This window comes from Mirounga leonina, unplaced genomic scaffold, assembly GCF_011800145.1.
Source record: "Mirounga leonina isolate KUSES-001 unplaced genomic scaffold, KU_Mleo_1.0 Mir_127, whole genome shotgun sequence".
Taxonomy (NCBI): Eukaryota; Metazoa; Chordata; class Mammalia; order Carnivora; family Phocidae; genus Mirounga; species Mirounga leonina.
In genome coordinates, this window is record NW_023270316.1 from 32,812,844 (window position 1) to 32,836,749 (window position 23,906).

General features: G+C 38.8%; 1 protein-coding gene across 2 annotated transcripts in view; it reads left to right on the forward strand.

The window, feature by feature from the left end:
• The window catches only part of KLF12 (Kruppel like factor 12), a 430,517-nt gene that overhangs the window by 179,814 nt on the left and 226,797 nt on the right, over positions 1-23,906 (forward strand). For both annotated transcript variants that reach the window (XM_035003236.1, XM_035003237.1), the window contains exon 3: positions 10,805-10,894. In XM_035003236.1, the coding sequence (XP_034859127.1) occupies positions 10,805-10,894 (90 nt within the window). The remainder of the gene's footprint in view (positions 1-10,804; positions 10,895-23,906) is intronic.

Genomic DNA, 23,906 nt, shown 5'->3' on the forward strand with positions numbered 1-23,906 from the left:
CAGATTTCTGTTGAATATATTTTGTTTCTTTTCTGACTTCCATTGTGTTACATTTTAGAATTTGAGAAGTACCCATGAAGGGAAAAAAACAGTCCTGGATTTAATTTACTTAGACATGCACACATACACATACCTTATAGAAATTCTAAATGGTTGATAAAATGAGGAAGTGCCAACATGGGGAAAGGACATTCAAGATGACAGCAGCTTGGATAATGACGTGGAGGTGTTAATATCATCAGCTTCATATTGCCCCGAATATGCAAATTTTCAGCCATTTGCCTTTATCTTATCTTCTCTGTAGTTCTTTTGTTTTCTCCAAATAATTTCAAAAATTTTCTACCTTTCGAATTATAGGCCACTCTGTAGGTATCTTTTCCAGTAACCTACATGTTAGATATGTTGTGGTAGTAAGTATTTTTCTTTAAAACTGTATATTTCTGGGCAGTCATATGAAGGGGAACCATAATAACTGCATCAAATAGCATTTGGTTGCTGGGAAGGGCTGTCAGATACTTCATGGTTGTGTCTAGTAGTTAGAGATGTTAAATGCCCTCCCTGGGATGCCCAGGGAGAGGCAGGTTGTGTCCCTATGTAATTGGTGGGCATCCTCACAGTTTGAAACAGACAATATAGTTCATTCTTGCCATTTTTCCTGGGAAATTACATTTTAATTGTGTAGCTCAGTCTTCCTTCAGTTCCTATCATCAGTATTTTTTTTTTTTTTAACCTACCATTTTTGGGGCATCTGGGTGGCTCAGTTGGTTAAGCGTCTGCCTTCAGCTCAGGTCATGATCTCAGGGTCCTGGGATCGAGCCCCGCAGCATCGGGCTCCCTGCTCAGTGGGGGAGCCTGCTTCTCCCTCTCCCTCTGCGTGCTGCTCCCCCTGCTTGTGCTCTCTTTCTTTCTGTCAAATAAATAAATAAAATCTTAAAAAAAATCTACCGTTTTCATTCTACTTTTATCATAGTTCATAGAATCCAATACAAAAACCTGAGTGGTTCTTCAGAGTCAAACAAAAATCAGATGAGAACATCCATTCTTAAAAGTAAGCTTATGGGCGCCTGGGTGGCTCAGTTGATTAAGTGTCTGCCTTCAGCTTAGGTCATGATCCCAGGGTCCTGGAATCAAGTCCCATATCGGGCTCCTTGCTCAGTGGGGAGCCTGCTTCTTCCTCTGCCTGCCGCTCCCCCTGCTTGTGCCCCCTCTCTCTTTCTTTGACATAAAAAATAAAAATCTTTAAAAAAAAAAAAAAAAGAGTAAGTTTAGAAAGGATGGGTAAAATAGTATTACTACTAACAATAAAAATTATTTAATATAGTTATTAACATAAAAGACTTGTAAAGTACTGAAACACTTTGTGTGCATTATCTCATTGAATCCTTAAAACAATTCTGTGAAGTAGAAAGTTATCTGCATTTTACAGATAAGAAAACTGAAACCATAAGTTTATACACCAAACAAGTATGTCGAGTCTAACCCAGGAAGTGTATTTTATTGAGCCCATGTTCTAGACAATATCCTATTCCTACTTTCATTTCTGTGCAATTATGAAAGCATACAGAAAAAAGCATAGACACGGAAAATAGAGAGCTTTTAAAAAGGTAAAAGATCAGGTAGTTTGAATTCTTGGACATGGTATTGGAAAAAAATGAAAGTAGATATGTAACAGCATTGCCAATAGAAATGTTGACTTAGCACAGGATTTGAATGATACATAAAATTTAATTATTACACCTGAAGACATCATTTGGGGAATCTGGAAAAGTCATAGCGAGAGGTGAATATACTTGGAAATTGACAGACTACATTTTGAGTCAAGCCTGTGCATTGGCAGTCAACCAGTAATGTCTTTACTGCATTCCCAGGATCCAGAGTGTTGGGGGAAAAGAGAGAGGAAATGCATGGCCACTTTGTGATGTGTCTGACATGGCTGGCCAGACAATGCAGACTATTGCAGCTTTGTCATTGTCAATATAATCTTTTAACAACAATTACTTTTGTTACATTTTTTTGACAACATGACAAACATCATGTAGTGCTTTTACATGCTTTGGCAGTCCTTCTTGGATGAAATAACCTGTACAATTCACCCTTTTCTACCTTTACTCTTTTTGAAACATGCATTAAAAACCAATATTGTGCCTAGGGTTTTCAAGGGTTTGATATAAAATCTTAACTCAGTAAAAAACCTAGTTTACTTGTTTGCAGTTTACACATCTTTCTGGCTATGGAGGAGAACCTTAAGGTCGAGCTTTGTCTTTTTGTTTTCATCAGAATAGTCAAAATAAAAAAAAAATTAACTTAGATTTTTAATTCTCCTCAAAGTTCTTTTACTTATTTCCAACTCCTCAGTGCTATTTTTTCAGGCTGTGCAGGAGACAGACACTCACCAAGCCTATATTGTTAGGAGATAATCCATTTGGATTTGATAAGGAGCCATTTGACATCATTGTAGACCAGGAAAAGTGGAAATATAGGTCAGTAGTCATTTCCTTTGTTTCCTACAGAAAACAAATGACTTAATACTCGATAGTCATCTTAATTTTCTCTAGGCACAGAAGACCGGTGTTGTTATTTCATTATGTAATCCATTCAGTGTTCTGGATGTGTTTTCATTATTATCCACACGATTTTCATAAAGGGTAATGACTGATGAATATATTAATGTACAGTCCTTTTAAACTTGTACTTTGGCAAATATCTGTTCTTTTTCTTTCTTCTTCTTTTTCTTACGTTTCAGTAATCATGGAAGTCTGTAAAACCTTACAAATCCTGCAGTGTTAGTAAAAGCAGAGTCCATTCTTGTCTTGAATAGGTAGATAATAAAATGACATATATATGTTTGCTTTATTTCAACCAAACCTGTGTTTCCAAGTTTGGATATATTTGACTTTATGTGTCTCTTAGAAGATTTGAATTTACTCAGCTTAAGGGAGATCTTTCTCTGTGGGTCACAGATCTTGAGTATGCAAAAATATATTGAAATTAAATGATATACCCAAATATTCATGTAACCCAGTAGAGTAGGTCCTTTAAGGGATATTGGAGGAATATATGGCATGGTTGGCTTTTCCTTTTGGGTTTCCTGTCTCAACTTTGTGGACAATCTAGAAAGATTAGTGCCATCCTTGGCACTCCCTCTTGCTCTGTTTCATCACCATACTTCTTCCTTCTTGTCAATGATCAAAGACTGTTCATTCTACCTATGAACTATTGCTCAAGTATTTTTCCTCCTCTTTCTTCCTGCTGCCATGGCCTTAGGTCTAGCTTACCACCTCTCCCCTGGGCTACTGGGGTGGCCTTTGAATTGGCTCTTCCTTCTGCATCCAGTCCTATATGTTTATAGGCATCTTCAAATTAATTTTATTTATTTATTTATTTATTTATTTATTTATTTATTTATTTATTTACTTACTTACTTACTTTAAAGATTTTATTTATTTGACAGAGATACAGCGAGAGAGGGAACACAAGCAGTGGGAGTGGGAAAGGGAGAAGCAGGCTTCCCACAGAGCAGAAAGTCCGATGCGGGGCTCGATCCCAGGACCCCGGGATCATGACCTGAGCTGAAGGCAGACGCTTACCGACTGAGCCACCCAGGCGCCCATCTTCAAGTTAATTTTAGTGCTATCTTTCTAAACACACAGCTTATTAAACATACTGTGTTTTTGCTAAATAGGCCTTCACAACTTCCAGTTGCATATTGTGTGATGCCCAAACACATATCTTCCCCATGTACCTCTAGCTCTTGAGGCAGGGAGCTTTTCTATCTTGTTCACTCATGCCCCTAGCAGCTAGCATATAGTGGCATTAAAGAAACGTTTTTTAATGAATAAATAAAGTGCCATAACATACAAGGCCCTTTACAACCTGACCTGATCTCCTCTCCAGTTTCTCCTCCAATGAGCGGTATGTTCCAGCCACACCAAATCCTTTACCATTCTTCATAAATGGCGGGGTATTTTATAGCCCTAATAAGATTGTGCTTATGCTCTTCTCATCTGTCAACCATCAGTTATCACCTGGGTCACTTAGACCCAGGAGAATGAATTGACCTTATGTCTGCCTACATTTTTTGTTCTCATTAGCCCAACAAATATTTACTGAGCACATACTATGTTAGACACAATTATTAAGTCTGGGGGTAGGGATACTGTTATGAACAAGAAGACAAGGTCATGTCCTTCCTGGAACTTACATTCCAGTGTAATAACAAATAAAGAATTTGTCAGTAGTGATGTATATTAAGATGGAATAGAATACACAGAGGCCCAGAGGAGAAGACGTTTTTGACATCGCTGAAATGTAGTCTGAGCAGAGTATAAAATGGGTTGGGTAGCTGGTTCGAGGCTCATTGGACATGGGGTCCAAGGTACCTCCTGTAGGGCAGGGTAAGGACTTTAGACAACGTTCATACTGTTTGCCTTCAGTGTATCTCTAATCAGCCTGCCTTTGCCTTGCTGCTCCCGCCTCAGCCCTGGTTCCAGCCTTTTGTCAGATCTCAGGAGCCTGAAGCATACTAGCCAGAGTAGCTTAGGCAGCTCTGGGCTCCTACAGTTTGCAGCCAATGTCCGAATACTCAGCGGTTGAGGCTGTCTACCCCTGGTAGCCATGGAAAGTAGACTTAGCCCCCGAGTTAGACTGCCTGCCATTTTCATAATCTTGGGCAGATGACTTAATCTCTCTGAACTTGAATTTTCTTGTCTAAAAGGAATAGCAAAAAAAAAAGGGGGGGGGGGAATAAATGGCTAGAATGAAACTCTATAAAACTTTCTCCCTTCTGTTCACTGATAATACCCTAAATACCTAAACAGTGCCTGATACTCAGTAAGTATTTTTTTGAATGAATCAGTTAAACATACAAACGAATGATGTGATGAATGAAAGTGCATGAAACAACACTCAGTATATACATGCTCAGCAAATAGTAGCTCTTGTTATTATAGTTGTTACTATTATTATTTTTAAAATTATGATCCCTGTGATCATCCTGTAGTTGTGTTGCCAGTGTGATTTTCCATGTGTGGAGCCTGTCTGCTGTGTTGGTCATTCTGCCTGGGCTCACGGTGCCTGGTTTCTGTTTGCATGCATGTGCCTAGGGAAGGAGGTTTGGGCTGGGCATGTGCTTTCTAATTCCTGTCTGGCCTCTGCTGGGGCTAAACCCTCAGAATTAGTTTCTACTAGACCTGTAGAGAGTCTTGTTTCTGGCTTCCTTTTCCAGGACTAAACTCACTTCTCTCTTTATTTATTGAGATATAATTGACGTAGAACATTATGTTAGTTTCGCACTTAGATGATACATCACAGATGTTGTGTGATTGGCATATGACATTAATGATTCGATATTTGTATATATTGTGAAATGATCACAGTGGGTCTAGTTAGCATCCATCACCTTATATAGGAAATTTTTTTTCTACCATCCATTCTCTTAGCAGTCTTCAAATATACAATACAGTATTATTAACTATAGTCACCATGCTGTGTATTACATTCCTGTGACTTATTTGTTTTATAAGTGGAAGTCTGTACCTTTTGACGACCTTCCCCCCTACACACAGATACATACCCCGCCTCTGGCAACCACCAGTCTGTTCTCTGTATCTATGAGCTCATTTTTTTGGTGTTTTTAGTTCGGTTGTTTTTTTAAGATTACATGTATAAGCAAGATCATTTGATTTTTGTCTTTCTCTGACTTACTTCATTTAGCATAATATCCTCAAGGTTGATCCATGTTGTTGCAAATGGCAAGATTTCTTTCCTTTTTATGGCTGAATAATTCTTTTTTCTTTACATGATATCAAGACTACTTGTTACCTCATCCTGATAACCCCATACCTGCCCCTGCATGTTAGATCTCTTCCTGCAATGTTAATACCTGCCCAGCTGGACTGAGGTTTTGCCCTCCCTCTCTAGGGATGTTGGTGGTGGGTGGACACTTCTCTTGCCTTTTTTTTTTTTTAACCTGGTTTCTGTTCCTCAGTCTTTGGCTTGCCCCTGTTATTTGCCACAGGGCCTCATGGTTCACAGATGTGTGATTGTAAGGAGGTGAATTTGGCATAGCAGAGACACTCACTGCGTGTTTATGGAGAGATTTGGTTAACTCACAACCCCCAAGTGTGTGCAGTTCTTCAGAATATGAATGACAAAAATAACATTCTGTTACACTTAGTATTAATGCTGGGGTGGAGAGTGTTATTTGGAATCTCAGATGACATTTCTAAAATATCAGTGTGAACTGCATTGTTGTGGTAATTTAGCACTTGCCAACATAGGAATGATCCTTGCTATCGGGAAAATAGAAGTTGCCTCATGGCAAGTACAGTTTTACCAGTCCTTATGAGAGACATAATTCCGTGTTTCAGTGGGAGGAATTTATGGAAGAGTTTTATTTTTAAGAATGAAGACAGATATTTCAAAATAATATATATATGAATCATTGAAACCGCTGAAGGGGATTTAAGTTGAGAGTTCCAGTAGGTCTCTAGTTTAGCTCTTAGTTTTGCCAATATGGTTATCTAAGAGATTATAAATTAAATGTGATGCCCAGATGTATCTCTCTTGAATATCAAATGTAGAGAGTAAAGTTCCTGTATCATCTAAGTGCATGAAACTGCTGTGTAAATATTGAATGAGCTACCAAGGGTATATGAATATTTTCAAAACACTGGATTGCAGATGAGATTACCATAGATTTTTCTGGATGTTGTAATCAGGATGGGTTTGACTTGCTAAATATGAGGTATTTCTAGGATAGGATGCATAATCTCATCAAGCTAAGAAAATATGTTGAAAGTTTAATTTAAAGGGGAGGAAAAAAAAAAAAGGAAATCACTTTGAAACCATGGCTTATTTGACCTCTTATTGATATTCCCCAAAATGTTGATACTCACCAGTGACCAGAAGTTGCACATTCAATTCAAATTAGCTCAGTCCTGAGAGGAGCTGTTAATGGAGTTTCCAGAGTTCCTGAGAAGAGAGGGAGAGAGAGGAGAAGAGAGAGAGAGAGAGAGAGAGAGATGGGGCGGGGGGGGGGGGGCGCTAAGGTAGGGAGGAGGGAAGAGAAGGAGGAAGGATGGGGGATGGGGAGAGGGAGACTTGGTTTGGAACAGAGCTGTACCCCCTTGGTTATCTTGAGTCCTTGGCCAATTTAACCTCCTTGTATCTCAGATGTCTCATCTTTCGAGAATATAGCATTGACTTCCTGGGTTGCTGTAAGGACTAAATGAGAATCCCTTAGTACAAGGTCTGGTCCTTAATAAATATGCAAATATTTTGTGTTGTTATTTTGTTTGTTACCAAGATAATAATAAAATGATTTTTTTATGTGATGATGTGATTTGTTGTATAGTGATAGACATTTGAAACTATTGGCCGTGTGTAATTCTAATCTCTTAGGTTTGTTGATTCTTACCTGTATAAAGCAAGATGAATTCACTGATTCTCTTGTGTTTCAGCACAAGTTTTGGGGTTATGATAAAACAATTATGTTTTCTCCAAAGAACTGGATGGCCCCTGGTCAGGAGGAGGGTGAAGAAAAGGCTTGCATTTTGGGAATAGGAGGACAAATTCTAGTAATTGCCATGGGAAAGTCCCACCCCCATTCATTCTGTTTTTATGAGATGATCATTGAGCATTGGTCCGTATGCTTCCTGCACATTCCATTCAAAATATTTTGAGATGTTAGGATCATTGAAGGTTGTGCTTGTCCTGGTTTTGACTAGGAGAGCTACTATCAGCTGGACTTCTGTGTTGCCAAATCTTATTTGGCAAACAGGAAAGTCCAGAGTACCATTCTCATTCAGTGCACATGTAATTGGTCAATAACCAGCTAATAAATCTGATGGTTAACTTTTGCTTTAATTAATAAAATGTACTCATACAAAGTAAGCACTGTAAATGTATACACGTGTGTGTACATGTATATATACATACACATATATAAATTATACAGAGTTGTATAATATCAAAATGTTCATTACAACATAAATATACAAAGAGTACGATGTTACTAAAATTGATGACTGTGTAATTTTATTTGCCTCTTGGGAATCAATTGAGCTATTGATTCCACAGCAAATGTGTTTTGATTAAGATCATGGCAAGATATGTTTGACAGCAATTTCAAATTATTAGAGCTTATTATATATTTAAAGTCTACAGTCAACTGAGATTGTATGTATCTGATTTTAGCTTAGGGAGATAAATCTATCGATATTTTGTCCCAGGAACTATATCCTCAATGCTGTACAATTACCATGCGCTCCATAAAACCCATACCCTTTTCTGAATGGTGTGGAATATCGTGTGATGCTCAGTGCTTATGTATATACTAAACAGGATTAAAATCATGAATGTAGAGATTAATATGCTTTATGTATATTTACAGTATTGCTTTTAGGCATATATATAAATTGAATCTGCATTAGTTGAGTTTAATAGTGAAGGATTGGTTTCTTAGCTGTGAGCATTGTTATTCATGGTGTTTATTTTGGTTGTGGCTGTGGATGATCCTGGAAAATCATGGAAAGAGACATATTTCCAAGGAAAACTTAATTTCTTAAAAAAACTCTCGAGAGGTGTTTTATTTTTCCACTTTTATATGAAACTAAAATGTACATCCTGTCTTTAACACATGTAGGATTATTCAAGAATAACAATAAAAAAAATTATGAAAATACAGTGATATTTAAATGTGCTAAATGGAACGTGGGCCCAGTCAGGTTTTCATGATTTATCAGTTTTTAACTTCAAAGACTCTGGTTGGCTTGCATTTTTTAAACTAATGAGTTTATCACAGCCTGTGAGGAGCATGGTTAAAGTCTATCAGCTGTAAATTGGTACAAAGCACTAAGAAGGACATTAGCCTCTAATCAGATTCCAACCAGTTCATTAAACCTGTCTTTCCAGAATCGCTCTTTGTCTTTTCCCTGCCTTTGCAAGGCATCTTCCCTTTTCCTCTGGGCAAGACCTCCTCCGGGGTAGGAAGCAATATCAACTCATTCTTCATTGTCTACCAACCAAACAGCCTACGGGATGCTTTGTTAGGGTAGATTTCTGGCTGCTGTGAAGGGCAGGGGCGTGGAGGGCTGGCCGGCTGCAGGAAGGCTTTCTTGAAACTGGGTGGTTGCGAGCCAAGCTGGCTGCTTCCAACCACGGAAGCAAGTGACACGTTAGGATTTGAGATCCATGCCTGATGTGTAAGCAACTCACCAGCCTCCATGAAAGGATTTAAAGCTTGGAACACATTAACTGAGCTTGCCAGGGATTCCACAGTTCTTTCTGCTCAAAGCTATTAGGATGCAAAATGCCTAAAAAATATGGACAAGTCAAAAGCACAAATTTAGAAAAATACATCCTGCCAGTTTTAATAATATTGCGCATTTCTAAGAAAAGAATCTGACAGTAGTTTCTTTCCTTTTTATTACATAATAGACTAGGTAGCATGGAATTTTTAAATGCTCATTAGTTAGCTCTAGAGTAAATTTGCCTTTTCTTCTTGTTGATGTCTCAGAGCAAATATTTCTGATAAGAGGCCCTATAAATTTTATTTCTTATTTTTCTTAAACAAAAAGGAGTGGCAAGAAATAGAGATAATTAGAGCTTTACTATACTGCACTCTGTTGGTATTATTTGGTAATAAAAACATTTATGATTTATCAAAGTGGGAGTTGTTTTTATTTAACTATTTGATAGAAAAGCAACTATGTGAGAGGCAGAAACCTGAAGGTTTAGAAATGCTACTAACCTTTGTCATCAAAGGTAGGCAAAATATTTAGAAACAGATCTCTCTCTTTTTTTTTTTTTTTTTTTTTAAGGAGACCACTTTAGAGTCATGTGCTTACATTCTATGATTGAGCAAAGGAGCCATTCTAAAAACTCAAACTTAGTCATTTCAGTTTCTTAGTTTGGTCAGTAGATGAAGGTAAATTTGACATTCTAAACATTTTTTAAAACGTGATTTTGGCCTGAAGCAAGCAATAGTAAGTGTCTTTCGAACTCCCTTCATAGGTTATTGACTTTAGAAAACCCCAAAGCAGTGAAAATTAGTAGAGAATAACCTTGATTTAATCTTTTCATAAATATTGTTTGAAATTCTAGTGAGTCACAATAGAAATAAGGTTCTCCTTTCAAGAAGTGGTAAATTCAGCCAAACACATACCAAAATAGAAAACAAATTGTTACTTATTTTTTGGTTGTGACTTGAGCTTAAAAATTCACTCTCAATCCAAAATTTATATGAGTTGTTTCTGAAATAGATGTTTGGGGTCAATACATAGAAATTTTCCTTTGATCTGAAGTGCCATACCGAAGTTCAGTGTCTAGAATTATATTATCTTGTTTTTAAAATTATTTAGACTTTGACGATAATATGAGCGTATGGTCATTTTTTATCTTTTTCTCCTTTGTGGATTTCTGCACACATACAACCTCTGGAACTAAGGAAGAAGGAAACATCCTTCTCTTTCCTTCCACTGTTGCAAAAGTGTGATGAATTGTTCCAGCCCCATATAAATTAATGTTAAGGTTTCTTTACTTCAGTTTATTATAGTCTGACCTCCAACCCAGAGGTCAGAGAATCAGACTGATTAATTCAACTTCTTGGTCATTATTTCAAATGATAGTTCAGAATGGGGGGATAATTGGTTATGCTGATATTCTCATTTAATTATACTTCATTGTTAAAAAAAATTAGGTTAGCAGTACTAAATGTACTACTATGAAGGAAGAGTCTACCAGATGCCCTCATTTGAATGCTTTATAGCTGACTTTCCCTCTCTCTCTCTGTTTTTACTCTCAGAATATCAACACCTTTGAGAACAGAATGTTAATGCTTGATGGGATGCCGTCAGTCAGAGTCAAAACAGAGCTTTTGGAATCTGAACAAGGGGTAAGTTTCCAACGATGCCGCACCCTCTTCTCTTTATGATAGCGGCAGTCATTTCCAGAGCATCTTGACGTTTGCTGGCCTATGCTTTTTTCTCTCAAGTAAAGATCATCTGAGACTGGTTGATCCTCATCCATTTGCAACCTCAAACATTACTAACTTGGAAAAGACAACTTCCTGAAACTAGGAAGACACAGTGACCTTATAAGAACCATATGGTTTTATTTAAGTTAGTGAAGGTTTTGAAAAGCTAATAAAAATCCAAAGCAAAGAGGAATTATTAAAAAATAAGATAGGAATATAACCTCCATGCCAAAATGGCTTGTTTCTTTCTTAGGAAGTTATGGAGTACAGGTATGGGAATGTTCCTGTTTGTTGGATTGATTTTTCTTGTGACATTTGTATTTACCCTTTTATATACCATGAGAACTAAAGGACAGTTGATGAAATTTAAGTTGGTGAGTTTGAAATGCAAATAAAGCGAAAGAAGACTTATATAACAATACATAGCAAAATTGACATTTAACGCATGGCTAGTGAAAATATGAAGACTTAAGGACACAGCTGGATTTCTTTTTTAAAAGAACTTAGGTGATTTTGTAATTGTTAACATTTGTAGCTTCGCTAGTTAAAATTATAATAAGGGCAATATGACTGCTTGCAGCATTGGCTGACCCCGTTTTGTATCTAAGTGAGAAAGCACAGACCGCGTGCCCGAGGGCACACTGCCTACCTGTGTTACTAACTCACAACCACTGAGACACTACAGATGTCCGAAACAAGGGTAAATTAAGTAAATATTTAATCTTAATCTTATTAATGTATCTCTTACCAAAAAGAAAAAGCAAAACATTGGCAGTGTTTTGTAAGTGAGCAACCAGAAGACATTTTAAATGTAAATAAAATTTCACTTAAGAAATCTGTGTGCGTGAGTTCATGTGGGACTCCATTCAAGGGGTTCGGATGCTGATGTATGAGAGGGACTTCATAATGAGGAACTGAGGGCATGAATCCAGATGGTAGCATGTAGAGGGTTTCTCCAATAACTTCCCCATCCCTGAACAATCTGTGGCGAGATGTATTGCATCTCAATGCATAGTTCTCTTCTTCACGCTAAGCCTGTGTCTGAAACAGTTTATATTCTGTGTTGATTGTTGTAGCTCTGCAGTGAACTTTGTGGGGTACGTCAGCCAATAACACACCTTCTCCGTTCTGTGCATGACATGACGACAGACTCACATAGGTTCGACCTAACACTTAGCGGAGCATCGTGGCCGAAAACACCGTGTGGTGGCGATTGGTATTACTTGTTCATTGTAGACAAGGCTTCAGAAAAAGTCCTGTGTTCACCTGGATTTTCTAGCCTACTCACCGAGTTAAACTCTGTCTTCCAAGCCAAGTAGTTTTTACCTTTGCTGTTGAACCTAACATAAGAAGGATTTGTTTTATTTCTTTGGAATTTCTGTTTTCTTAATCTAAGTGCATGAGCATCAGTTTCATAAGATACATTTCTACACACCACGTGTTTAAGTTGAACACACCACACAGACCAGAGTGTCTCATTCACAGAGGATAATGTTTTTCCGTCGCTGATGGAAAAGTGAAAGAGTGGTATATTCCACATTGTTGCTTTTATTTCACGAGATGTTCTTCAACTTGAATAGCAGTAAATCTACTCAAGTCATGCATGTTGGAGGAAGGCAGAGAAGTACAGAGAGTATTACTCGCGCCACTGGTCGGAGCCAGGGTGGTGTATCGTTGTTATTAGCTCTGGGAATCTTTGAGGATGTCAGGATACTTCTCCTTTACTGTCAGTTTTCAGGGGTAAGGTAAGGTTGGCATGAAGGATTTAGATGCACAAAAAAACAAAAGCCAGGATTCCCAGGGGTTTTACATTGTGAATACGAACCTCATGCCACATTACTTCTAGACATTATTTACTGCCCTCAGATAGGGACAGGGAAAATGGTAGGTTCATAGGTTTTACTTAATGCTTAGTCATTAAAATCAATTTTCCTCCTTGTGAGTGGAGCTGTTGTTAGTATTTTAACCCTAATTTAGATTGTGCATGTTGAAGGCAAGTAGAAACTTGATTTTATTCTTTTCCTAAGCTTTGTATGTACTTCTTAAATATATGGCAGATATAATTTTGTTCTCTTTTACAGTAGAGCTTTAAGAGAAGCAGCCCAGTGTTTAATGAAATGTATTATGACCTAATTATTTATGGAGTACAGTAATTTGTATTTAGTCATTTATAATATTTCAAATCCATTCTTCTTTAAAATTAGGGATGAAATCTAGACTTTTAGGGAACTTCGCTTTTGGTCATTTTACTGGAGTTTTTAATTGGGGTATAACGGGGATGGGTGATATATGGTATCACTTCAGAACCAGAACTATTTTAGTTAGATAAGGAATACTAGAATTCTAAATATTTCCTTATTTCCGTCTTATAGGACTCTTTCCTCATTTCCTGTTAAAAGCTGGTTGAAGTTTGATTATTTTTGTAAGAAACTGTAAACAGTGGTGAAATTAAGATAATCCTATGTGTGATTATGGGCTTCTGAAAAAGATGTGAGATATTACTAACAAGGAACACAAAGTTATAGAAATGAATCTGTGCATCACAACAATGAATGAGAAAGCCTGAGCTTGATGTCAAGGATTGGATTCTGTAATCACTCTGGAAGACCTAATTTCAAGGGTGTTTTTAGGACATAGACATTAAACGTCCAGTCTTTGGGGGAAGAAAAGTTTTTTGTGTCTTTCAGGCCCCGGGCGGCATTGTAAAGATACACTACCTTACATGGCCCTCCTTTTTCAGTGCAGCGCTCACGCATATGTCCGTTCTCCTCTCCTGGCTATAAATAGTCCCTGTCAGCTGGTCTATACATATCCCCCCAGCCTTCCAAGGAATTCAGGACCCAATGACCACATTTCGGAGCTGGAAGAAAGACTGTGGAATGGGTCTAGGTTTGCCACTCTGCTTTCTCTCTTCTCTGAAAAGTTCTGGCTGCCTTGCCTCATTCTCTTAATAGTTTTATGGTGTGTGAAGGTGGTCATAGCTCTTCAATCAGATTGTAAGCTCTTAGAGGACAAGAATTGTTTCCTGTATTTTTCTTGTAGGTCCTGGCACCTGGCGAGTGGTTAAGAAATACATGTTTTGCTTGTCTGGGCATTATAACTGGCATGGTGAAAAAATATGAAACCAGTCATTAGCTCGTTATAAACCCGCTCTGTCAACTTCCTAGGGTTGTTGTGAACAAAAAAATAAAAATTGGAAATGTTGGAAACAGACATTCTCATTGGTGGCATGGTGTTCATCTTGTAGCTATGTGAACTGAACAGGTACAGTAACATGTGGACACCAACTCTGTGTGCCCGCCTTCTGTTTGGAATTCTGTGACTCCTGCATCCTTAGTTTTAGGATACCTAAGTAGATTATTATTGTAGTCTCTTGAAATGTGGCTTCAGTTTTCTTCGGGCTTGTCGGTAACGCAGCACATGCTGCCGAGCAATCCGTGGGAAGGACGTGAGCTCTTGTGATACGCTTCAGGGGCACAGCAAGGAGGGTTGGAATGACTTTGACTGTGACCTTTGGTGCTTGTGTCCTGCTGTTAAAAGAGCTTCCCAGATGCTGTCAGCCTTTGGATGTTCTAACATGTTATTAAGCAAAGGACTAAAGCAGGAGGAAGAGGACTGGAACGATTCCACCCAGAGATAAGGCGGTGACAGAGAAAGGGTACTGCCTCAAAGACATAAAATGTATGTGATTTTTGTTCCTGGCCTTGCAGCTCACCAGCTTGAATGGCTTTGGGAAGTGACTTCATAGCTCCAGGCCTCTATGTCCTCATCTGTACAGTGGGGGTGTTAAGACTGGCCCAAGTTCCATCTGACATTCTTTGAGTCTGGTAATGGGCCAGGAGTGAGAAAAAGCATTTCCCATTGGGAGTTTAACAGTCCTACCACAAGGAAGCTACCTGTGTGTGGAGGTAGAGATACATAGACTTCAAAAGGGGACAGACCCAAGTTCAGATGTTCACTCTGCCAAGGGCCAGCCGTGTGGGTCCCCTTGGTCTCTATCTACCTATTTCTCCTCTTCTGGGAAGTGAAGTGAACTGCAGCCTCCTAAGAGCCTGCCTGCATGCGGTGGGTGCTGAATAAAGGTTCTCCCTTTTAAGAAAAGCAGGGATAAAAAGGGCCCCATTGTTTCAGTTTCTATGGATGCAAGTCTCATAACGTATTTAGTAGAGATTAAACATCTGGATTCATTTAGAATTGTAAAAGAAGATTTAAGGTAAATCTCCAAGTGCAACCCTTATTTTTTATTTGAATTTTTATTTAAGCGTATCTGGAGAAATATTCCAAATTCTGATTAGATTTTATCACATAAAAAATGGGATAATGGAGCCAGAAATCAATGATTATATTAACACAAAAATGACATCCTATTTTGGTGTGACAGTGGTATCTGGCCACAATTTTTTAAAAAAGGAGTTCTGAGTTTGTACACTTCTGAGATAACTTACTGCTATATTTACAGGTGAGATGATTAGGTGTCTGGGATTTGCTGCAAAGTGAGGCGGGAGGGCAGAATGGATGGGGAGAAAGATGAGCTAAGACTGGCCAGGAGTCCATCATTATTGAAGCTACACAACCGGTACCGGGGGGTGGGGGGGGGGCTCGTGTAACCGTTCTGCCTAATTTTGTATATATTTGAGATTCTTGAAAGTAAAATGTTTAAAAAAGAGAAGAAGCCCTCTACATAAAAAAAATTCATCGGTGCACAGGCGTCAGAGGGAGTCCTGCAGGAAGCATGCCTCACCCAGCCCCCCTCACTGTTCTCTGAGTGCGGGTAAGGAGCTGACCCGAGTCCCTCCCCCAGCCACAGCCGTGCTCAGGCCTGTGGTTACCCCTCCTCTCCCTTCCCCTGAGGGCAGGTGCATTTCTGAGCCATGGGCCTCTAGGTAGAGAGTGGTAGCAAGAGTGGAGCAGAGAGAGGGAGAAAGACATTGGGTGTTTTGCCAGTTTTAAGTGTTCCGAGCAGTCAGTGATTGGGTCGTAAAAGACCCTTGTGCGTTCCGCTGGGGGACAAAGCCCCATGCCACTTGACCACAGCTGTGGAGCCCCGAAGGATGCAGGTGTGGCAGCAGACAGATTTAATTGTATCCTCCATGGCTTAGTACCAGAAAACGTCAGGCCAGGGATTCCTATGAGCTCCTTAATTTTAGAGATAGGACAGAAGAGGGGCGCATGGGTGACTCAGTAGGTTAGTATCTGCCTTCAGCTCAGGTCATGATCCCAGGGTCCTGGGATTGAGCCCCGCATCGGGCTCCCTGCTCAGCAGAGAGCCTGCTTCTCCCTCTCCCTCTGCTGCTCCCCCAGCTTGTGCTCTCTCTCTCTCTCTTTCTCTGTCAAATAAATAAATAAAATCTTGAAAAGAAAAAAAGGACAGAAGGGAGTGATGGTCCTTTTCCTAGAGGCAGCTTGCAGTAACTTTTGCAAAGCATTCTGCAGGGCATTCATAACAAGGCGGGGAAGGCATTTCTGTATCACAAAGGACTGACTAGCACCATTAAGTCAACTATAGTGTACCTTCCTGTAGAGTGGAGTTTTGCTTTATGCCTCTCATTATTCCTCATCATCTCAGTACAAGGAGCTTATAGCTAGGCAGGGCTCAATAAATAGTGATTCGGATGCTATTTATTGTAAGTGAGAGCCAGGGCCAGACTGTAGAATATTGAGGATTTTGAGACAGGTGCTATTTTGGAAAAGACCCCAATCTTTAGGCTTAATAAAGAAATAGACTGGTGCAAATATTGTAGCTGCACCTAGACATGTGCTATGGAATGTTTAAGACAGGCAGTTACATTAAAATTTAGTAGCTTTAGAGAGAGAGAGAAAAAAAAAAACCCAACAACAAACCTTTTTCTTTTCCTCAGTAAAACTGTATGTTTAATTTAACATAAAAGGTTTAATATATATCTGTGTGTAAAAGCTTAGCAAGACAGTGTTACTTTAATTACTTTATCAGAAGAAAAGAAAACGCATTGTAAAACTGCCACTTGCAGTGCCCTTTAACAGAAGCTCATTATTACCTCCCCTACTGTGGAACAGAAGCTAGCGGAGCTAGTAAATTTGTAGAATTATCTTAGACATATGAATTTGCTTATCATTTAATATTCTCCAATGACCCACTGCTTGAGAACCTTTGATCTGTAGTGAAATCTTTGCCTGTCACTCCCTGGCTTCAAAGGAAAACATGCAGAAGCTGTGTTATTCCTAATCCAAGAAGACCATTTAAAAAAAAAAAAAAGGGCAGGAAAAAATATCTGTACTTGCAAAACTCATTTTTAGGAAGAGCTATCCTCCGCTAAAGAAGCAGAGTTGGACTGATTTTAATAATGTCAGAATGGCCAATAAATGTATTAATAGAAGGAATTGAAAATCAATGAGCTGTGATAGTAATTACAGATAGGACCCAAGGGAAATATAGCAGGCAGACAAATCCTTTCCCTTGGGGGCTGCCCTGGGCAAAGCTATGAAGTTGATAATTCTGCCCTCCTTCTTTCCCGTTAAGCAATGTACTTTCTCCTTCTGCTTAATTCTCCTCCACTCCCAACCCTTGGTGCTGTGATGGCTCAGGGTACCCACAGATGACCGGTTCTAACTGGAGTCTCCTTAATTGAGGAAAATGTAAAGTGCTATTCTTTCCGGGAGTCATTTGCATTTTTATAGGGTCAGTGCTTTGTAAAAAGGAACACTTCTTAAAGAGATTTCATGCTCTGAGTAATTTGGAAGTTTCAAGTTGAGGGAAAATTAACCTGCCTGGAATATTTCTGCTAATGCATGATTGTGTGTGCCTTCGTGTACTAGTCTTTGTGGTAGAATTTCAAAAACAAAATCTGGACCATGAGGCAAGAGTTGCTCTTTATCTAGATGTGTTTTCATGTGCTAATATTTGCATACTGATTCACAGCTTATAACTGTGATTATAGCTTATTTAACCCTTGGGGGACTTTTGCTTTGGACCACGGGGGATTAATTGCTATGGGAATTGACCTCGTACCATAAATAACTAGAAAGCCAGACTAAAATATATGAAATGTTTTTACATATTGAGCAACAACAGGCAGTTAAGAATGTGATCCTTCGGAGTAGGGCAGAAAAGGAGGTGAACTTTGCTAGTGCCTTAGCCTTCTGCCTAAAGGCAAAGCAGGGGGAAGAACCCAAATAGGGCCTAGCAGCCACTGAGTTAGGCGGGCAGGGATGGGAACTTGGGAAAGGTCAAGGCAACTGGTTTTTTTTTTTTGAAGATTTTATTTATTTATTTGACAGAGAGAGACACAGCGAGAGAGGGAATACAAGCAGGGGGAGTGGGAGAGGGAGAAGCAGGCTTCCCGCCCAGCAGGGAGCCCGATGCGGGGCTCGATCCCAGGACCTGGAATCGTGACTTGAGCCGAAGGCAGACGCTTAACGACTGAGCCACCCAGGCGCCCCAAGGCAACTGGTTTTTAAGGGGAACAATAACAGAGAGGAAGGAATTGTATGGAGAGAGCTCCAGAGATCCTCAAAAGTGGCCCTCTCAGAAGGGTTTGGCTAAGTAATGATCTACCTGTGCGTGGAGGAAAACAAGGAAAGAACAAGGAAGGCAATAGGTGGAACAGTTTTTTTTTTTTTAAAGATTTTATTTGTTTGAGGGGGAGAGACAGAGAGAAAGAGGGAGAGCATGTGAGAGAGCATGCACACATAAGTATGGGGGAGGGGCAGAGGGAGAGGGACAAGCAGACTCCCCACTGAGCGCAGAGCTTGACTCTGGGCTCAATCCCAGGACCCTGAGATCATGACCTGTGCCAAAGTCAGATGCTTAACTGACTGAGCCACCCAGGTGCCCCTCTGGAGCAATTCTTAGGGCTCACATACAGTTCCCACAGACCAGAATGGAGAGACCCCTTTGTACATGGGGGCATTTGGTAGGGGTCTCAGAAGGGCCAAAGGTTGGTAATGGGGCTGAATTCGTCCCACAGTCGTCTGGACTGGGTTTTGTCATGAAGGACATGAGAAGCAAACCCTGAAAGTGTCAAACTGACCTGGAAGTTACTTAATTATGCCAGAGCAAAATCCAGCACTCTACCAGGAGGTACACAAGATCTAGCCTTCAATAATGTAAAGGTTCCACTATCTGGCAATTGATCATAATTGATTGGATTGATCAGACAGAAAAAAAGACAAAATGAACAAAACCTCTGTGACCTGTGGAACAATCTCAAGTAGTCTATCATATGTACAATGGAACTGTCAGGATAGGCAGGGTCAGTAAAAATTATTTGAAGAACTTATGGCTGGACATTATCCAAATAAGAGGAAAACCCACATATCCAAGAAATTCAGTTAGCCCCAAGCAGAAGAAACCACACCAAAGCATAAAATAATCAAATTGCTGGAAACAGGTAATGAAGAACAGTCTTAAAAGCAGCCAGTGGAGAAGAGGGGAATATATCTGGTATACAAAGGCGCAAAAATCAGACTTCTTATCAGATACCATGCAAGACAGAAGAAAGTCACTTACTTAGGTAAAAGGAAAAGGACACTGGATAGAAATCTGGATCTGCACAAGGAAATGTCTAAGAGCACTCAAAATGGTAAGTATATAGGCAAATATAAAAGATGTAAAAAATTTTTTTTTTTTTTAAAGATTTTATTTATTTGACAGAGAGAGACACAGCGCGAGAGGGAACACAAGCAAGGGGAGTGGGAGAGGGAGAAGCAGGCCTCCCGCTGAGCAAGGAGCCCGATGTGGGGCTTGATCCCAGGACCCTGGGATCATGACCTGAGCCGAAGGCAGACGCTCAACGACTGAGCCACCCAGGCGCCCGTAAAAAATCTTTTTAAGAGAAAATTATGCAAAGCAAACATAACAACACATTGTGGAGTTTATAACATATTGAATGAGCAACAGCAGTTGCACAGAGATGGGGGCATGGAAGGAAATAATACCATCGGATATGGTATTATTTGAAGGGAGATGGTATTAAGTTAAAGATGTATGTTGTAAATTCTAAAGCAAACACACACACAGTAAAACAGCCAATGTAGTTAATAAACCAACGGTGGAAATGAACGAGAAGCATTTTTAACCAACTGAGCCACCCAGGCGCCCCCAGAACGAGAAGCATTTTTAAAAATACTCCATTTTCTCTGAATGAAGGCAGGAAAGAGGAAAGATGAACAAAGAGCAGATAGGGGAAATAGAAAACAAAGAGCAAGTTGGTACATTTAAACGTTATATGTAGATAATTGTGTGGAACAGAAAGAGTTTAAGCACTCCATTTAAAAAGATAGATTGTCAGCTTGGGAATAAAAGCAAGACCTAACTACACGCCACCTGTAAGATGTTTTCTTTAAATATAAAGATACAGGTACGTAGTGAGTAACAGGATAGAATCAAGAGTAGACAAAATCATGAAGCAGAAAAGAGAATGGTGGTTGTCAGGGGTTTGGTGGACTGGGATGTGGGCAGTTGTTTGATGGTGTAGTTTCAGTTTTGCAAGATGAAAAAAGGTCTGTTATGGAGCAATGTAAATGTGGTTAACGCTACTGACCTGCACATATAGAGATGGTTGCGGGCAAATTTTATATTTTGTGTTCATTACCTCAATTAAAAATAAAAATAAGTGTTTTTTTTTTTTAAAGATTTTATTTATTTATTTGACAGAGACACAGCAAGAGGGGGAACACAAGCAAGGGGAGTGGGAGAGGGAGAAGCAGGCTTCCTGTTGAGCAGGGAGCCTGATGCGGGGCTCGATCCCAGGACCCTGGGATCATGACCCAAGCCGAAGGCAGACGCCTAACGACTGAGCCACCCAGGCGCCCGTAAAAATAAGTTTAAAAGCCCAGAGAACTGATGATTCATAACTGTACCAGAGAGCTTGTATGGATTATTGAACCGAGTGGCTGAAGGAAGACTTCAGCAGAAATCATTTCAAATGGCCTCACATGGGACTTGACTTTTTAAAAAGCCTGCTTGTTACAGCAACAACCATGTGTGAGTAAATGGCCCTATTTTTACTTACAATAGATACTTCTTAAATAAATGTTGGCTTTAACAACACCCTTCTTCTGACTCTGGAGGAAGAAGTTTTGTGTGAAACGTGAAGTCACTTGGGTGTAGGTCATCCCTATCTTGTTGATTGTGGACAAGGCTTGTCCTTCTCCATATCAGACAATGGAATTCTTATGTCTGATAACATTTTTATTATTAAAGAATTTAAATATATAAAAAAATTTTCAAGATGAAATTAAAGGCATGATCACATTATCTTGCAATAAAAGCTGTTAATAGTTTAGGATATTTTCTTCCAGGAACATAATAAATCTATACTAAACATTCTTTTAAACAAACAGAAAGTAAAAGGATAGAAAAAGATACATATATCCTAAATTACAACAACAAAAACAAAACTGTGGTTCCTGTATTAATATTAGACAAAATAGACTTCAGAAAAAGGAATATAGCCAGAGATAAAGTGGAACATCGCATAATGATAAGATCATTTATTTATAGGACATAACAGTTCTACATGCTTTTGCACCTAAGTAAACCCTTGAGTATGCAATGTCATCCCCATTACTAAAGAAAATCGCAGAGATCTTGTATGTTGAGGTCACACCACCAGTAAGTAACGGGGATGGAACTGAGTCCGTGTCTTGTGAATCAGAATCTTTTCACTATTGCAAGCTTTCTTTGTTGCTCAACTTTGATAGCTGTTGTAACTAGAACATTGCAAACAATCCGATATAAAATAATTTCCACTATAATATTGATGTTTAAGAAGGATTTAAGCAGATTTTACAGAAAGTTTTAGTTGAGCATGCCAATAAATGCGAATTTACCTAGAGAGGCTCGTGGCCATTTCAGTAGTCTGCAGTAAATATGAACTCTTGGGTCTCTCTTTTAATTGCATAGGATTAAAAAACATTTTTTACTATATGTTTGTTTTAATATAAAATAATGTTTGCAGGTATTTAACAGTAGGTAGAAATTACAAAAATATTCCCTCGTCATCATATGGGCAAAATTGTATTTCACTGTGTGTCTGTCAGTTTTGGAAATCTAATGGAGCAGAGCTGACACCACATATCAGATTCACCTTCTAGAAAACTTCTTGGTCTCTGTCATAGGATCTTGAGAGCCCAGAATTTTATAAATATGTAAGAACATAAAGATGTCCACTCTTGCTTTTTTTTTTTTTTTTAACTGCTTTACAAATTATGTCAGAGTCATCACTGAGGACAATGCATACTTTGCTACCAAGGCATATTCCACCTGGTGGAAAGTTTGATCAATTTAATATCTTGCTGACTGGTCGTGTCTATGGACTGTGGAAAAATGAGTCTGTCTCTGATCCACTGGTTAGTCCTTTTTCTTGTCTGAAGGGAATATTGTCAGAAGATTTTCTTAGTAAAAGAATATCTACTTCTTGTCAATTGTAGATGAACTTTGATGTTCAGATGACTTATAGTTCCCATGATCAATCCTCTTTCCAACTCTCAAACTTCAGTTTCATTGCTGTGCTCCTGTCGTAACTAATTATATCTTTTTCAGTGAAGCCATGAGGATGATGATTGAAAGTATTCACTCTTAAAGCCTATATCTGCTAAATAAGACAATCTTATTATTCTTTAAAATTAAGAAAAAGAATGTACTTTTCTTAGGTTTGTTTTTTTTTTTAAACCCAGGTGTATACTTTTTTGTTTTCAGCGTGAAAGAAATGAACACAATTGTAGGTTTAAAACCTCTAACCTCCTTTGTCTCAGTCAGCTCTAACCAAGAAGTAGAATACATCTCTTGGGTCGCTTCAAGTTTTGTTATGAATTTCATATGAAGATGAGTATTCAGACGGTTTAAAAATGGATCATCAATATATTATTGTGTTCACTAAAAGAACAAGCAAGGCATTTGAGGTGAAGTATTTTCTATGAACAGTACAGTGGCTTTGGGCACATTTTAGGGACCTGACAGTTTGGACATTGTTTTTAGGCCCATACACATGATCTTCTCATGTACAGGATAAGTCCCCCCCCCACCCCAGTCAATATTGTATTCAATGAAAACTTATTTTTTTTTTATTTTTGTTTTGAAAATTTTTAAGTTCTACCCCCAACGTGGGGCTTGAACTCTCTACTCTGAGATCAAGAGTCACAAACTCTACCTACTGAGCCAGCCAGGCACCCCAATAAAAACTTATATTGTTGGAAGTTTCAGTTTTTTATCCTCAACCACTTTGCAAGGGAAAATGATTTTCATATACATCATCATTATTACTATGATAAATAAATACCAGTAATATGCTAAAACTGTTAATGTCTATTGTTTTATTGAGTCATAAATTAGATATAAAGACAGTTCTCTCTTTCTGTTCTCATTGCATGACTATGTGCTGTCATTTGCTCTTATCTCCCTCCCACCAAATTTAATTGCCATAGTGGCCTCTTTTTTTTTTTTAATTTTTTAATTAACATATAATGTATTATTTGTTTCAGGGGTATAGGTCTGTGATTCATCAGTCTTACACAATTCACAGTGCTCACCATAGTACATACCCTCCCCAACGTCCATCACCCAGCCACCCCATCCCTCCCACCCCGCTCCACTCCAGCAACCCTCAGTTTGTTTCCTGAGATTAAGAGTCTTTTATGGTTTGTACCACAGCGGCTTTTAATTTCCACATTGACATTCCACAAATACATATAAGTGGAGATGTTGCCTTAATCTCTCCTCCTTGGATTATTCTCCTTGGGGTATATTCACATTTCTTTGCAGGGTTTTTGAACTACAGAAATGTTTTTGAGAAGGAGGTGAAACATTTCCCTATATTTAAATTCAGGTATAGTAAGGGGTATGGAATTCAGATAGAATAAATGAAATTGTATGCATAGGCTTAACATAGTGCACTATGTATTAAGCAATACAAAGTAACTGCTCTTGCAGTTGTTATTGTAGTTTGAATTTCTT